Genomic DNA, 17,488 nt, shown 5'->3' on the forward strand with positions numbered 1-17,488 from the left:
AGAACGTCTGGACCTGCAGGTAAGTTAGGTAGGAGGGGGAGTCCCTTTTAAAGGGACATAGCCCCTCCCACAACTTCAGGCCCCGCCTTCCAATATATGTGTATTATCAATGAAATGAATGAAATTTGTTAGTGTAAAAAATTATATAATACATCTAGAATCTGCAATTTGTCCTGCGTTTATACAATCAAAATGTATTACCATTTTCATTTCTGTTCCTTGGGTTTTATAAAGTTTCCCTTAACTATTATTCGGTTTCAGGTGATGTGATTAGCCTGACTGAAATGTCGCTCAACTGTGGTGCAATTTTGGTTTCTTTGTGGTTTGTGATTGAATATATTTTGCGGGCGGCAATCAGTATCTCTCTGAACTGAAGAGAAGCGGAAATTCAAGAAAACTAGTCTTTTAATATGTATCGTTAGTCCAATAAAAAAAAAAAAAAGTATCACATCACACTGCAATTATCGTGTTACTTCGGCATGCGGAGTTTCTCACTACTGGAGTAAGGTCATAGAACGGAACTCAACTTCAGAGCAATACAATAGTACAACACGGAGACTTCTACAGTAAGAAAATAAGCTTTTACGGAGTTCTTATTTCTTTCAAGATATAATTTAATGTTACAGAACTATTTCCCTTCAATTGAAAAACAAACAAAAACACAGACCATACTTACTTTTTTGTTTGTTTGTTTTTTAGTGGGTGAGAACAATGTAGAACGGCAAAATAAATTAAATGAGGAGATTCATTCGTTTCTGCTCTCTTGTTTGTTATTGGTCCGTTTCGTGGTCAATACAACTTTGAATTCAAAACATAAAAATTGGTCTATAAGTGGTATTCAAATAAATGTAAGTGGCACTTGATGCTTCGAAGAAGACATTTATTGGTTTGCACATTAGTTTCTAAAAAAAGGCACCAGATGCCCATCTTTGGAAATGTTTGGAAGCCACTTGTGAGCTGGGAACTTCAATGTTCAAAGGCAGAAAATAAATGGTGGAGCTCCTAGGAGTAACTATTCTACAGATCCAAAGAGTTCCTCAAGTTTAAAGTCCAGCAGGCTCCTGTAACATAGACCTTGGTCTAAATGTGAAGCTCGTGCCCTGGCAGTTTCGTAGTAGTTTCCGTACCTCTTTTTTTGACAATCGCTTTAAGAAATCGTGAATCTTTTTGTGGCTCTTTTTCCCCACCTGTAGATCCTTTAGTATCTTGTGAAAATGTCTACGGCTGGACCAAATCTTGTATGCTATTAAATCCAGTGCTGCTTCAAAACAGTTATCTGGGAAAAGAAATACGCAGTGAGGGACATTAGCAGCTGTCAAAATGATTGCCCTTCTCAAATTATATAGAATCCATTTTTAGTGTTAGTATACATAAATGCAACATTATATACCACAGAGTTGTGGTGGGGAAAAAAGTGTGGATGAAAACCCCTTCCACCTGAAGTAAGTGGATAGTTAATACATTGCTAAACACAAATACACACACCAGTCAAGCCATAAGACTTGCTTTTCCCACAGAAATCTCACTTTAACAGTGCGCTCACTGCTGCAAGGAATTCTGGGTAGGTGTATGCAAATGAGCTCAACGAAGAACCAAATTTTTGCCCCTCAATTCCACTTTATACATGGATTCCTTGGAGTATGTGTCTGCTGTATACAACAGCTTTGAAACACAACTCAGGAAGAGAAGCAACGCAAGTGATTATTTGTTGAGCTCATTTGCATATGCCGACCCAGAATCCCTTGCAGCAGTGAGAGCACTGTTAAAGTGAGATTTCTATGGGAAAAGCAAGTCTTATGGCTTGACTGGTGTGTGTATTTGTGTTTAGCAATGTATTAACTAACTACAACATTATATATATATATATATATAATCAATCATACAGGCACACATACTATAACAACATTAACAATAAATAGTATTCAGGTTTTATTGCCCAACGTGTTAACTGTCAGGAAATGAAAGTTAATTTTTAATGTTATGCCAAAAGAGGCAATTTAGAAAAATTCTCCAAGTCAGCTATGGTTTCAATTTGGCTATTTTGGTCTAAGACGTGAAATTCAGCCTGAATTACTGGCAATTCACATTTTAATGAAGACAATAAAACAAAAATGAAATTAGTTTTTACATTCTAAATGTCCTCTATAACTTTCCAGCATGATCTGTGCAATGTAATATTTTATAAATATATATATATATATATAAATTGTAAGCCCGTGAGCTTACAATTTAGATTGTATAAAAGAGCTCCAATGGCTAGATATCAGCTTACGGGCAGGGCTCTCTCTACCTCTTGTATCCGTCTGTGTATATTGTACGTTTCTCCACTAATTGTACAGCGCTGCGGAATCTGTTGGCGCTTTATAAATAAATAAATATATATATATATATATATATATATACACATATATACATACTCTTAGCCATTTCAATAAATGTGATATGTGTATATTATATATAAAAATATTTACTTTCTTTTTTTCATTTTTAATTTTTTTAAAGATAAAAACAGTAGAGCAATCACAGGAGTTGCCGAAACACTGTCAGGGTTATTAAAGGATCACTATAGTGTCAGGAAAACAAAGCGGTTTTCCTGACACTATAGTGCCCTAATTTCGCATCCAGCGTCACAGATGCGCCTCTAGCGGCTGTCAGGAAGACAGCCACTAGAGGCTGGATTAACCCTGCAATGTAAACAAAGCAGTTTCTCTGAGACTGTTATGTTTACATCTGAAGGGTTAAAACCTGGGGGACCTGGCACCCAGACCACTTCACTGAGCTGAAGTGGTCTGGGTGACTATAGTGTCCCTTTAACTAAAGTGACGATTCAAATTAAATTTCAAATTTAAGGTAAAAAATGCTGAAACTGGAAGAATTCTCTAAGTCCGCTACGCTTAAAGTTCTGCTCCTCTGGTATTAACTTTGAATTGCACTGTAGTAAAAAACCCATAACAGACAGAGCTATAATATTACAGAGTCAATGTTTCAGCAAATAAAGGACTTTTTATAAGAATCTTTCTACTGGTCCTCCGAGTGCTCTCCTGTTTTTTTTTATTAGTTTGGCTGCTGATGTGCTTGCTTGTGCTGCCTGGGGAGAGTGCACTGGAGTCTCTGGATGTCGGGACACCAGGGAATTAAAGCGCGACAGGTCTTTTGACAGATCAAGACTTTACAACATTTCCATTAACAAAGTTACACTTTTATGGTGTTACATTGTGTTTCTTGTCTTACCATCATCCTCCAAGCTCTCCAGGTTCTTGCATGTGGAGCATATGGTGTCATGAAAGATTGTGCCAGGTGCATTGACAAACAGGTCATCCTTGGTGCAGTTTCGGTGGGGTCGGCACAGATTCATTGAAAAACTAATTGAAGAGAATGTTCCCGCAGCACAACGAACACATTTAGTGTCCATCTCTGACGTACCTACAGGAAAAGGCAGGAACAAATTATTATTATTATTTATATAGCGCCATCAAATTCCGTAGCGCTGTACAATGGGTAATCATTGTGTATCCAAGGCCCAGCACTCTCTGAAGGGAGTTATCACCTAATCTCACAGTAAAATGTAGGCAAATACATAGAGGAAAAGCCCATGTTGTATACTTTCCTAATCTATATTGTTCATGATTTTTGTGGGCTTGCCTCATCCCAAACTCTCAGGTGGAAGGGAGCAGTGCTTGTGTAAGACGCTAGCCGACCCCTGATCCTTTAAGTGGCTGAAAATGATGTCACAAGCCTGAGCATTTAAAGGCCATGGCAGAGGCATATGATCAGGTGCAGTCACCAAACAGTGTGCATTTTTACAGAAGCTGTTTGGACCTTGGGACTGCCCAGATGGTTTAAAGAGACACCAGAACACTGCAGCTTAAAGAGACACAATAGGATCACAACTTTAAACATGTATTCCTGACACTAGTGTTAATCTAACTATTTAGGTCCCCGGCCCATCTCTAATCGCATTGAAAAGGTGTTCATACTCCCCTTTTTTCCCACACACCGCTGGACCCCACTCCATGGCTGAGTTGATGATGATCTCAGCCAATCCAATGCTTTCCCATAGGAAAGCAACGTGAGGCTTTTGCACATGAACGACAAAACGTAGCACTGCACCAATCAGTATCTCCTCAAAGGGGGAGCCTTCAGCGTCTACATGCAGAGCAAGGACTAGGAATCACCTCCAGTGGCTTTCTGAGTGACCGCCACTACAGGTGCTACTAGGCAGCAATGTAAACACTGCCTTTTCTCCAAAAAGGCAGTGTTTACATTAAAAAGCCTGCAGTGACAGTCTATAGACACCAGAACCACTACATTAAGATATAGTGGTTCTGGTGACTATAATGTCCACTTAATAAAGTGGTTCTGGGGCAAAGAGAGTGTTCCTATAGTCTGACAATTGTAAACTCTACCTTTTTCCAAGAAGGCCACCTCTAGTGAAAGTCACTCAGACAGCCACTAAAGATGCTTTCTATTAGAGTCCTGTAATCTTTGCTGCGGTGAGACTACCGTCCTGTGGGATAGAAGGTAAATAAATCACTTTATTATTTAGTTCAAGTTGCAGTAAAAGAGGAGCTTATCTTGATTTTGACTTAAAACACTCTCTCTCTCGTATTTAGGGCTAACTTCCCAGCATGCACCTGGCCTTTTTCGTACTGGATATTTTTTTTAGTAACTGTGACATGTAGTTCAATTTCTAACTTTTAGAACTTGTTTCTAAGCGTGCACATAGTCTCTACTAAATCACGCAGAGATATTCACTAAAATAAGAGCTGGAAAGGATTCAAGGTAAAAATGCCTAAGCTGAAAAAATCCTTCAAGTCAACTACGCTTTCAGTTCGGCTACACCCTGACACTTCAGGGAATAATAACGTTAGATATGTTAGGTTTATAAACAATACAGGATTTGGGCGACAAACTGTTGTTAGGTGGGCCGCCAAACATGGTATTAAATAAACACAACCGGGAAATTAAATTGACACAAAAAATACAAACAAAGAATGTGACGGCAGATAAGAACCATTCGGCCCATCTAGTCTGCCCAATTTTCTAAATACTTTCATTAGTCCCTGGCTTTATCTTATAGTTAGGATAGCCTTATGCCTATCCCACGCATGCTTAAACTCCTTTACTGTGTTAACCTCTACCACTTCAGCTGGAAGGCTATTCCATGCATCCACTACCCTCTCAGTAAAGTAATACTTCCTGATATTATTTTTAAACCTTTGCCCCTCTAATTTAAGACTATGTCCTCTTGTTGTGGTAGTTTTTTTCCTTTTAAATATAGTCTCCTCCTTTACTGTGTTGATTCCCTTTATGTATTTAAATGTTTCTATCATATCCCCCCGTCTCGTCTTTCCTCCAAGCTATACATGTTTCCTTTAACCTTTCCTTGTAAGTTTTATCCAGCAATCCATGAACCAGTTTAGTAGCCCTTCTCTGAACTCTCTCTAAAGTATCAATATCCTTCTGGAGATACGGTCTCCAGTACTGCGTACAATACTCCAAGTGAGGTCTCACCAGTGTTCTGTACAATGGCATGAGCACTTCCCTCTTCCTACTGCTAATACCTCTCCCTACACAACCAAGCATTCTGCTAGCATTTCCTGCTGCTCCATTACATTGTCTGCCTACCTTTAAGTCATCAGAAATAATCACCCCTAAATCCCTTTCCTCAGATGTTGAGGTTAAGACTATCAAATATTCTGTACTCTGCCCTTGGGTTTTTACCCCGAGATGCATTATCTTACACTTATCCACATGTCAGCTGCCACAACTCTGACCATTTTTCTAGTTTACCTAAATAATTTGCCATTTGGCCTATCCCTAACATCAACAACAACAACAATTATCTTTAGTATCATCAGCAAAAAGATATACCTTACCATCGAGACCTTTTGCAATATCACTAATAAAAATATTGAAGAGAATGGGTCCAAGTACCCTGAGGTACCCCACTGGTGACAAGCCCAAGCTTCGAATATACTCCATTGACTACAACCCTCTGTGCTTGTCACTCAGACACTGCCTTACCCATTCAACAATACTGGAATCAATAGGAAGGCTATAGGTGTGCATAGGGGATTGCATGTTGATCTGGTAATAACTCACCTTTCTGAGATACTCCATACCCGGGCTGACACTTTGTGTGCTTAACGCACATATGAGGCCCTTGATAGTAGCCAGACGGGCATTCACACACCCTATTGTGGGTAGAATTGCACTCGTGTTTTACTTTCCCTTGGCTCTCACAGAAGACGTTGCAGAAGCGGCATTCTTCCAGATAATTCCAGTACTGGGCGTAATGTTGGTCCGGGCAGGGTTGGCAATCAGTTATAGACTCCGTGGTGCAATGCTTTGCCACATATGTACCCGGTGGGCATCTTTGGCAAGTTATCTGCTCTCCAGTAAGATTGTCTGTCCACTTGTAGGTTGGCACAGAACTATCTGTCAGTCCTACCAGCAGGAAGAAGCTGCCAAGAACAACCTGCATCGATCAGAAGAGGGATGGCATGAGTTTTAATAGGACAGACTACAAACAGGGTGTATGGCGAGTATTGACAGGGCTACTTTCAAAGGTTTGGGGAAAAATTTTAAAAATAAAAAATAAATAAGAGGCTAAAAACTGTGCAGTATTGAAACTCTATCTCTGTTACACATTGGGTCTAATATGTGGCTACACATCAAGGACAAGTGGCACGATTAGCTATCTCTGCTATAAGGTAAAGAAAGCAGCGGCTTATGGGTGTGCAATATCTAAAGGTATGAGGACTTGTACAGTGCTGGTGAATGCCCGAACACTTGACTATTACGTGGCGTTTAAAACTATGATAGTATAATAGCACATTACATAAGAGGCTCTTACCTTTATTAAAGTGCTTGGGTGACACATCATGCATCCAGATGGAATCACTCAATGGACCTGCCAAGAGGAGGTCAGTTACTGCTCATTTATTAGAATTTTAAACGCTCTTACACACTAATCAGGATAAATTGGCTAGTAATGATTATATTATATTATATATAATTTTATTTATTTTTTTACCTGTTCTTTCTCCGGAGCTGTTCCTTTGTCTGGTCCTGAGGACAGAAGAGAGAATTCAAACTTTCATTTTTATTTCAGACTTTAGAGGAAAGTTAAAGCCCCTTCCCCTTTAGTTGGCCCCTCAGCCCCTCCTTTAATACATTTCTCTTAGGCAGGCTAACAGACAAGAAGTTTACTTATTTCTCTGCAATTGTGCCACTATAACTCCCATAATGCCTGGCCAGCCAGGTTATTCCCAAAAAGGCTTCTGCATGATGTTGGGAGGAACATAAACAGAGTTCCACAGTGATGTACTACAGTGTATATAGTATCACAGAGCTCCAGAGTGATGTGTACAGTGTATATAGTATCACAGAGCTCCAGAGTGATGTGTACAGTGTGTATAGTATCACAGAGCTCCAGAGTGATGTGTACAGTGTGTATAGTATCACCGAGCCCCAGGTATGTACATTTTTGTATGATAGTAGCACAGAGCTTCACAGTGATTTGTACAGTGTGTATAATATCACAGAGCTCCACAGTGATTTGTACAGTGTGTATAATATCACAGAGCCCACAGTGGTGTGTACAGGTGGTATAGTATCACAGAGCTCCCTGGCAGTGTGTATGACAGTATAACAGAGCTCCCTAGCAGTGTGTATGACAGTATCACAGAGCTCCCTAGCAGGGTGTAATATTGTATCACAGAGCTCCCTAGCAGGGTGTAATATTGTATCACAGAGCTCCCTGGCAGTGTGTAATATTGTATCACAGAGCTCCCTGGCAGTGTGTATGACAGTATCACAGAGCTCCCTGGCAGGGTGTAATATTGTATCACAGAGCTCCCTAGCAGGGTGTAATATTGTATCACAGAGCTCCCTGGCAGTGTGTATGACAGTATCACAGGGCTCCCTGGCAGTGTGTATGACAGTATCACAGAGCTCCCTGGCAAGGTGTATGACAGTATCACAGAGCTCCATACAGTGTGTAATATTGTATCACAGAGCTCCATACAGTGTGTACATGAAGTAGTTCACATTATTTAATGACAGATATAATAATACGGTAGTAATGAGCCGGTATATTTGTATAAATACCATGGTGGGTGACTTACCTCTCGGGGTGTCCCGCTGACTGACCTCCCTGCTCCATGTTATATATCAATACCCGGACTGTGACTAATGCACAAAATATCACTTTAATCTCGCACCCCCCCTCCCCTCCCCCTCACTCACGTGCTTAGGGGCAAACCCAAACAAGGAAATACAGGGGGAGGGATTCACATGATTACACAAACACTTGTATCGATGGCACCCCCCTCCACAAAACCACCCGGGGGATCACCCCCACCCAAAACTAACCCCCCCTCCACAAAACCACCCGGGGGAGCACCCCCACCCAAAACTAACCCCCCCTCCACAAAACCACCCCGGGGATAGGAGGGGGGTAACAGCCAATCCAGGAAACACCCCGGGGAGCACCCCACCCCAAAACTAACCCCCTTGGGAGCACCCTCCCCCTCATCCCAAAACTAACCCCCCCTCCACAAAACTATCCTCGGGACGGGGGTAACAGTCCTCCCCCCTCCACCCCCCAAATAAAAACTATAACATCCTCATCAAAACATGTTAAACAGGGGCACCCCTAGTATATCTCCATACAGTAAATATAACTTTATTCATCTCATAATATAATACATCACATGGGGTGCCCGTGCCCCCTCAGTCAATATATACATTTTTCCTCATACAGAACATATAACACCCCCCCCTCCACCTTTCCCCACAATAAATTAATTTAATTAAATAAATAAAATACTACAGCAAATATAACAGAATAAACACCCTTATGCACGCCATACCTTCCCCCCCCATCCCAGATTTCACTAGGGGTTGCAGACCGCACCAGGTGACACCATCAGAGGGGGTGACATTAACTGGGCGGCCATTACCTTGAGGCAGCACAGGCCGACTCACGCCCCATCTTTGTGGGCCAGATATGGTGATCTAAGATTCCACTCACTGGCCCAGTGCACCGGTGCCCAAAGTTCTGGTCTTCATCGGCTGAAGACCTTGCGCATGTCCGTCTCGCAATTGCCGCCACCATCACTCATTGTATCAGAGCATTGCCATGGTAACACGGTGACACTATCAGACAGCCAGAACTGGCAACAAGAATATCAAAGATCTTACAAAGGCGCAGACTATACGAGCTCACCACTGGACTACCAGGGATTCCATATAAACATACAAAGTTAAACTCCCACTACTCCTGAGTGTCCGCAATGACTATAGTACACGTCAGCCCCAATACATACAAAGAAAAAAGTCTCTTGCGCACTATCCCAACTCCCTAAGCACATTTAATAACAGGATGTTTTTTTAGTATCACTCCAATGGTCATTTAAGAGTAAGCTCACCTTCCATGTCAAGACTAAACCTCTAAGATGAGTCCTCCACTAACAACTCACCCTGCTGTCCTCAGCTATAAGGTGAAATCTCTAATAAGACAGAAAGGGCTATTTTTCTAAACCCCTACACACTTATTAACCCTTAATAGGTAACACATAGGGCGGTCGGCAGCACTATAACAACTGCCATGGGAGGGGTCTCAATCAAAGGTTCTGGTGGACCTGATCAAGGACATCTACAGATTCTGCCTTCAGAAGAACATCAGAGACCCATCAGCTGGACCTTCTCAGGGCCCTCTGGCTTTGGATCTCTTCGCTTCTCGACTGAATTAGTAGATGAACGACTAATTCAGCTGACTTCCGGATCTGTCCTCAGTGGCGGTGGATGCGTTCCTACAAGTGTGGCCAGACTCAGGAGCCTATGCCTTACTGCCTTTCTCCATGTTCGCTCGGGTTCTGAACCTCGCGAAGAGCCAAACTTGTCAATCTTGTTGGTTATTTTGTTGTGGCAGTCACAACCCTGGTTCCCGGGAGTGCAAGAAATGTCTGCAGTGGGCATCTTCTTCTGCCTTCTCACCTGTCACTGTATAAGAATCCTGCAGGACTGGATCTTCCACTCGAGAATTGTTATGGGACTCTTGGGCTCCAGGAACTTGCCCAGCATACTTCTTCGCTTGGCATATTTGGCAGTGCTGGTGCTTGGTGGAACAAGTGGTTCCCATTTCGAAATATTCCTGTTTTTGCAATGTCTCATTGGTGTTGTTTTTTTTTTTTTGTCTTCCTGGCCAGGTAATGATTCACTGTTTCTCCACTAACTCTCTGCTAAGTTGGCAGTCGTTCTCTGTTTGGGGTCTTCCTTCAGGTTTTGGAAATTCATGCATTTGATACGGATTATCTCCTTTTCTCCAGAAGGGGTGTCTTTTCCATCGGCCATTGCATAAAGACTCACTCCAAGTCTATATATTATCCATATTTTCCTGCTTCTCCAACATTTTGCATGGCTCCCTGCATTCGCACATATATGACTGCTACAGAGTCTCTTTGAGCCTCTCACTCTGGCCCTCTCTGGATCTCTTACATACAACCACACAAACCCGTCTCTACTAGAGTGGTGGCTCGCTGGATCCAATGGTGCTCACTTGGTTCGGGGTGCTGCAGCCTCCTCAGCCTTTACCTTACCTTTTCTGACGTTTTGGCTGCAGGAATCCACTTTTTGGACCTTTTATTTTCGTCCACATCCTCATGCATCTTTTGCTCTGGTACCTCAGCGTTAAAATAGCAAAGATGAAGCCTCCTGTCTTGAGTTAAATTTAGAGAAAGTGAAGGTATGGTCTACATTTTAATAAAGACATGAGTCAAATATTTTCCCTTACTTTTTTCTGTTGGTTGTTTGTCTTTGCTCTTCTTTTGCGACTTATTTAACACTTGTTATCTCTACGGATTGTATATGTTCTGGCTCTCCTGTGTGCCTTTACTGGTTCGTATTTGCATGCTTTGTGAAGCTTACCTGTCTGCGTTCTCATATATGATTATACACTTTCACGTTTCTCTGTTTCGTCTTTTTTTGAGGAACCACGCCACTTAATTATTGGCTATGGACCTTTGTTTAAGATTCTCGGTTCTCCATTTGAATTCATTGGCCGTCCTCTACCTGTTCGACAAGGAAAGAGGATGTAGGTTGGCCTGTTATGGTTTTACTTCCTACCTCTTCTATTTAACCGTTTGTTTGCTAATGGGAGGTTTCAGTAAAGAAAGGTAAAGCAACATTCACCCCCTGTCTTAATTAAAACGGAGCTTAACCAAGGCTAGGCTAATCCCTAAGTTAAGGTTAAAATTGCTAGACTGGGAAAATTCTACTATGCATTTAGTTCTGCTACTGTGGCCTCAAATATGCGATTCACTTTGAATTCTTACTTTAACAAATCACACTAAGTGTTAGGTGCTCACACAAACAGCACGAGCTGCGTAGGTCTCTGATTGAGAATAAACTAATCAAAACCAAAGCTTTTATTGAAGTATTGCAATTCTCAGTGGTGCTAAAATTTATTTAGCTAAAGTTTAACAACCCACCATTTTAAATAACATTGATAAAAAAAAAAAACCAAATTAAAGCATAAATACAGATAAAATAATTCAACACTCGTGTTGTCATTTTTTTTGTGTGCATTCTTTCTCTGACACAAGGTGTGGGTAATTGTTTTGTTTTACACAATGCCTGACAGTGTACTTATCGACATCTCCTAAATTCAAGAATGGCAAAGCGACAAAAGCAAGTAAAAACGGTCCTTCGGGATAGATGAGAGACTAACAAATACACAGAATTTAGGTAGGTAGGTAGATTAAAAAAATCAATCTTGTCTGGGTTTTTGTTTTTGGACAGGAGCTAGTCTCACGATTTGACTAAGCTGTTAATGACACCATTTACCTAGCGACAGCAATGTGCAGAGTAATTGTAGCCCATTTTAGGGAAAATATGTACGTAACAAGCATGTCATTAGTGCTTGTGGGACTTTCTTATGTCATTGTGACTGATAATCTGAGTTTTTTTTAATCTCATGTAACTATGTGAAATATTTATTTATTATTTAGAGGAAGAGAATTGGGTACTTTTGTATTTTATTTATTTATGCTATGTATAGTATTTCCATTTATTTTAAGTGCTGTAAAAGAGCATGGTAACATACATATAAAACCATGATTTCTTTTCAAACTCAAGGAATAAAATATTTTCTGTAAATAATCGCACTTCTTCTTAATCCTGATTTTCTCCAAAACCTTTGAGAGAAAGAATAGAACTTCAGTGTGTTTCTGATTTAAATTAACATGTCCATTATCATGGGGAAATAGCCTGTAAAAACTGTAAAATACAAGCAGCAAAGTTTGCATTGAAGGATACCAGCAGTAGAGCACCCTACTAAATTGTGTATCACGCGTGAACAAAGGATAAATCAAGCGCCACTAGATGCAATATGAGCAGATTGGAGGAAAAGGAAGTAGGACCCCCTCTTCTCTTTTGCAGGAAAAAAAACTGACATCATATATGCAGCTTCTCCAAGCTATAAACAGATAGTAACAGTTATATACATTAGGGGAACCACCACTTATCTGAAAATAACCACAGTGAATGAAACATAGAAAATCACCCATTACCGGTTATAGAATGCCCAGAAGCTGATGGCATTAGGTGACATCAGAAATCTCGTAAGAGCAGGGGACTATATCCTTACAATAAAGAAACAAAAACTAATTTTTACTTACCATAAATTGCAGCTGTGCAAATGAGAATTCACCTTACTAACAGATAACTGACAAAAAGGACCAAGGAATATTAAAATATTAGTCTCCATCTTTGCAGTATGGTCCACCATACCTTAAAAAGCCAGGTCTCGACACGATGGATCAGTTGTAATAAAGTACCATAAAATACCAGCTCTAGGCGCCAAAATATAAACTTTATTAAATAGGGAGGAAGATTGTACTGTCGCTTATACTAAGAAAAGAAAAGTTATGATAAGTAAAATTTCAAGGGACCAGACAGGAGTCCCAAAAATCTGGCTGATTTGCAAATCTGAGGGACTTTCTTGATTTGTCCGTCATGACACCAACAACTTGCTTCTTTACGATAAATTAAGGTTTTTATTGCTGTTTGACCACACTGCTATCCCACAAGGTTGCATCAGGGACTTACAGAGAGGTGTACAGCAATTTCAGACAGAATATTGTTATAAATGGATACATATCGTGGCTTTAAGGTGAATGTCTTGCGAACACAACAAGGATGTAACAAAGTCGTGTGCATATACAAAACTTCATAGACCACAACTTAAAGGGACACTGAAGTCACCTAGACCACTTCATATCAATCAAGTGGTCTGGGTGCAGTGGCCCTGTCCTTCTAACCCTGCAATGTAAAGCATTGCAGTTGTTTTGTTTACATGGCAGGGTTAAATACACATCTTGCGTCTGTCTACTTGCCAGCAACTAGAGGCACTTCCGTTGCACTGACCGAGTAAAACCTGGTCGGGTGACGCGGAAGATCACAGGAAAGCTTTGAAGACAACAGCATTAAATGGGACCATCGCTGGAGGCAGCCATTGTTGCACAGTAATGTCACTGACGAGGGATAGGTGAGCAACGGTGATTTAATTTTTATTAGGGGGGGGGGGGGGGGAGGAGGACTATATAGGACTAAAGACAGGGGCACTCTATCATTAGGAATACAGGTTTGTATTCCCAACACACTATATATAGTGTTGCTTTTACAATATGTAATGGGGTTTAAAGTAACTGTTGTGTTGTCAACAAAACTAGACTCATCCTAGCAGCTCCCGAATGAGCAGAAAAGTCAACAGTCTAATCTTGAGCATCTGATAATTAGAAACTGGGATTTCTAAACTACTATAACCAATTTCTTAAAATCCTGTTAGTGCAGTAGCATACATATCCACAGATATTTAGGGGCACCACTTAATAATACACCCAGAGAGGTTTATCATTGTGGATAGTGGAATATCCACAGAGGGCACGTTCACTCCAACAGAAAGCTATTGGAACAGCACAGATGTCTAAATTACTTCCTGGTTTGGTGAGAGCTCACTGCAGATGCCGCAAGACTGAATTTAAATCTTAAGATTAAGATCTCATGATTTTTTTTAAAAGTTTGGAAAATAAATAAAATAGGGAGTTGGAACAGCAGCATACTGGACTTTAAAATTTGTGAAAGTGTCGTGTGCAGTTTAACAAGAAATAATTAATAGGTCTTAAAATTATCGGTGCAATAATGTCTTCCAATACAATGATATATTGGAGATAAAGAAAAATTAAAGAACATTTTCCTTATTTTTTTGCTGCAAGGGGTAACCCCCTTTTTTATGCACACATTGTCCAATCTATGGTGAAAAAAAACAAACAAAAAAAACCCACAACTCAGGAATAACCATTTTATTATCATCATTAAAAAATATGTAATTTTACAGTTAAAGCATTTACATAAAATATATATACAGATGCAAAATACTGATGGCATTTAATAAAAAAAATAAAAACTTTTTTTAAATCCTATTGTTTAACAAGTAGAACCTTTGAGGGATATCACTGGCTGGTTTTGACTTGATAAATATACAAGTGTTCTAAATTCAGTCTTATAAAATAGTTTTGTCAAATAAATATAATTATTTTGTGAAACCATGCCTTTACACCAACACAGTTTATATGTAGTATGTTCCATTACTCGGATCAGCAGTATTTACTGTGCCAACATGTTAATCAAACACTCTTGATGCTGGAAACTATGGAACGTTAAGATAAAATAGATCTCATTTTGTGCTGTGCATTGTTACCCAATCTTCAGCTTAATTTTTATGTTCATGAGAATACATACTTGATACAGTTTTCTTTTTTAAATTTTACATTGGAGTTTGTGTAGGCCAAAACCAATGTATTACGCAGAGAGTATTTTGAAGGGTGCTGTCCAGAGCGACTGCAAAACACAACGAAGATATGAGGCAAAGTTAAGTTTTCTCTGCTCCTACAGCTGTGCCGTGAAAAATATCTGACCCAGATACTTCTTTTTGGTTCTGTTATTGCAAGCGGGACAAACTTTAGCTCTCTGAAGAGGAGGAATAAAAATATATTTTTAAAAAAATTTATCACAAACCGTAATGTAAGCAAGTAAAGCATCTATTTAATATTGTTGGATGAACTTTTCAAATGATTAAAAAAAAATAATTAATTTTTAGAAACTTAATATTTTGAAGTAAAGATATCAAAATGCATCATATATAAAACAATATAGGAGTATATAAAAACATTTTTTATTAGTTTGTAATCTTTAGATAATATTTTTTTCAAAATATTAAATCATTTGGAAATTATATGCAAAAATATTAAATAATTTGTAAACCTTATCCAACAGTATTAGAGGCCTAAGTGAAGCAGTTTAAGGGTAAACATTTATCACCTTTATTATAGGGTAAAAACATAAATCACAAACCTTTAGGAGCTCTTTCCAGCATGCTCCACAGCAGTAGTAGTCACATGATAAACATTTAAAGGGAGCCAAACCTTTCTTATTACAGCGAGGGCAGACTGGGCCGTCTGAAAACAGAGAGGAGGGACAATCCCCAGTGTTTCACTCAAAGTGACAAATAGTCCCCTCGACACATTACTTGGAGCACTTATCACTCACAGTAACCCTCATCATAATGTAAGCTGTCGCTCTCTGAGGCACCCAAACACATTGTTACATTCAATGCATGCCCCTTTAACAAACATCTCATGATAGAGTAACCTAATCTGCAGTCTGGAGATAATATAAGCTCTCGCTCTCTGAAGGACCCAAACACATTATTGCATTCACAATGCGACTATTTGAAGAACATATGATGACTCAATAATTCAATTTTCGGCTTGACAATGAAAAATTGCACAGAATTGACATTAGCCATTGAGATTAGGCTGGGTGATGACGCCCCCGATGTCGCTGCTAGTTAAAAACTCTATCTGTGCAGCGTTTCCTAGCGAAACACGATATTCTCCAGGCACCATGACCACTTCAAATCACCAAAGTGATCATGGTGCTTCTAGTAACCTTTTAAGTACAGGTGCTTCATTTATAGAAAGCACACAGTTTAGCTATTGGGCAACACATTATCAGCAGAAACACACCGTGCTGGTATGGACAGTGAGATCTGCTACTTTGTGTGGTCTGTTATTATTTTTACTCATTCTGGTAGAAGGGTTTCAATTCAGATTTTTGCTATATCAGAAAAAAACAAACGTATGAGATGCCGCATGCAATTCATATGTTATCCAACATGGGTCAAAGCATAAGTAAACATTTTTTTCACTCCTGAGTGTTCAGTCCACAAAAGCTCATTAAGTGAAGAGAATTTAGTTTGCCCATGTTTTAATACGAGCATAAAATATATTAACTAAATATATTAAGATAACATACATAAATGGCATTAGAATATACATTCGATGCTACATTACACTAGAGGAAAAATAAAGAACGAACAGGAAAAACAAAAAACAAACACTACAAAAATACTGGTATTGAAATCATAACTCCCCTGATAAGAACCGACTGTCCAGAGGAAAAAAAATATCCCACAATTTGCGAATTGAAGTCATGACCTTTGTTTTACAAACTCGGTTCTTTACCTCCACTCTACTGTCCAAATGGCTCTGAATGAGAGTGTAAGACTTTTGAACGATTTGACATAAGGTGTCCAGTTAAGTTACTCTTCTGGTTATTAAACTGAATATTTACATGCATATATTTAAATAAAAATAAATAAAATCACATCTAGGGGCACACTGTGCATGTCTGAGGTGCTCTCAAACAGGACAGATTTCATAAATGACCTAAGTTCTACACATGCCCAGATGCTCTCAATAACTTATCCAGACAGCCATCATTCATTATCAGTGGATCAGTTGGTGCTGAAGTGGAAGAAAAGGATGAATAATATAGCACTGTGGATACTGAATGGTGTATGTTTACCATTTATAATGGAAATACACAATTGTACCTTTTCCCAAAATAAACAAAATCTCCTTATTCCACTGGCAATATATATTTTTTCAATATTATTTTCAACTATGACAATTAGCTGGTAGGGTCTGCCCTAAGTGCCCTTATGGACGTAACACCACTGAGCATTTACTAATTTAGTTACAAGAGCTAGGCATCAATCTTCTCTGCCTATCTCGATTTCCAAAAACCAACTACAGTAATGGTTAATGATAAAACTACACAGTGCATCTTCCCATAACAATCCAGATCGCCGAGACGTTGTGACTAGTCTGTAGCTAATTAGTGAGAGAATGACTATGAAAATAACTAGAACACCGTCATGTTATGGTGACAACTCAACTACTTCTGCTTTTTGCTTGAAGGAAGTTCTCATCTTTTATGTGTTTATAGGATGACACAATGAACTATTTTCTGCCAGTAAATATGTCCCTACATTTCCTGGAGCTTGGGGCTGGTCAATATTTCATTATAATGCTCTACAATGAATGGGATAACACCACAAAAACAATACACTAAAACA

The 17,488-nt window shown here is 39.4% G+C and overlaps 2 protein-coding genes across 2 annotated transcripts in view; both read right to left on the minus strand.

Moving 5' to 3' along the window:
- Positions 1 to 590: 590 nt before the first annotated feature.
- Positions 591 to 8,181, minus strand: TNFRSF6B (TNF receptor superfamily member 6b). The gene is made up of 6 exons (XM_063459488.1): positions 8,133 to 8,181; positions 7,040 to 7,074; positions 6,860 to 6,916; positions 6,106 to 6,481; positions 3,232 to 3,423; positions 591 to 1,276 (listed from the first exon to the last, which is right to left on the minus strand). The coding sequence occupies exons 3-6, from the start codon at positions 6,887 to 6,889 to the stop codon at positions 1,044 to 1,046; spliced, it is 831 nt and encodes a 276-aa protein (XP_063315558.1). The 5' UTR covers positions 6,890 to 6,916; positions 7,040 to 7,074; positions 8,133 to 8,181; the 3' UTR covers positions 591 to 1,043.
- A 6,236-nt stretch (positions 8,182 to 14,417) lies between these two features.
- Positions 14,418 to 17,488, minus strand: part of RTEL1 (regulator of telomere elongation helicase 1) — a 61,338-nt gene continuing 58,267 nt past the window's right edge. Inside the window, exons 34-35 of the mRNA XM_063459489.1 lie at positions 15,421 to 15,524; positions 14,418 to 15,036 (exon numbers count right to left, since the gene is read on the minus strand). Coding sequence (XP_063315559.1) covers positions 14,956 to 15,036; positions 15,421 to 15,524 — 185 coding nt within the window. The 3' untranslated portion in view covers positions 14,418 to 14,955. The remainder of the gene's footprint in view (positions 15,037 to 15,420; positions 15,525 to 17,488) is intronic.

The sequence above is a fragment of the Pelobates fuscus genome, chromosome 6 (genome assembly GCF_036172605.1).
Source record: "Pelobates fuscus isolate aPelFus1 chromosome 6, aPelFus1.pri, whole genome shotgun sequence".
In the NCBI taxonomy this organism is placed as follows: Eukaryota; Metazoa; Chordata; class Amphibia; order Anura; family Pelobatidae; genus Pelobates; species Pelobates fuscus.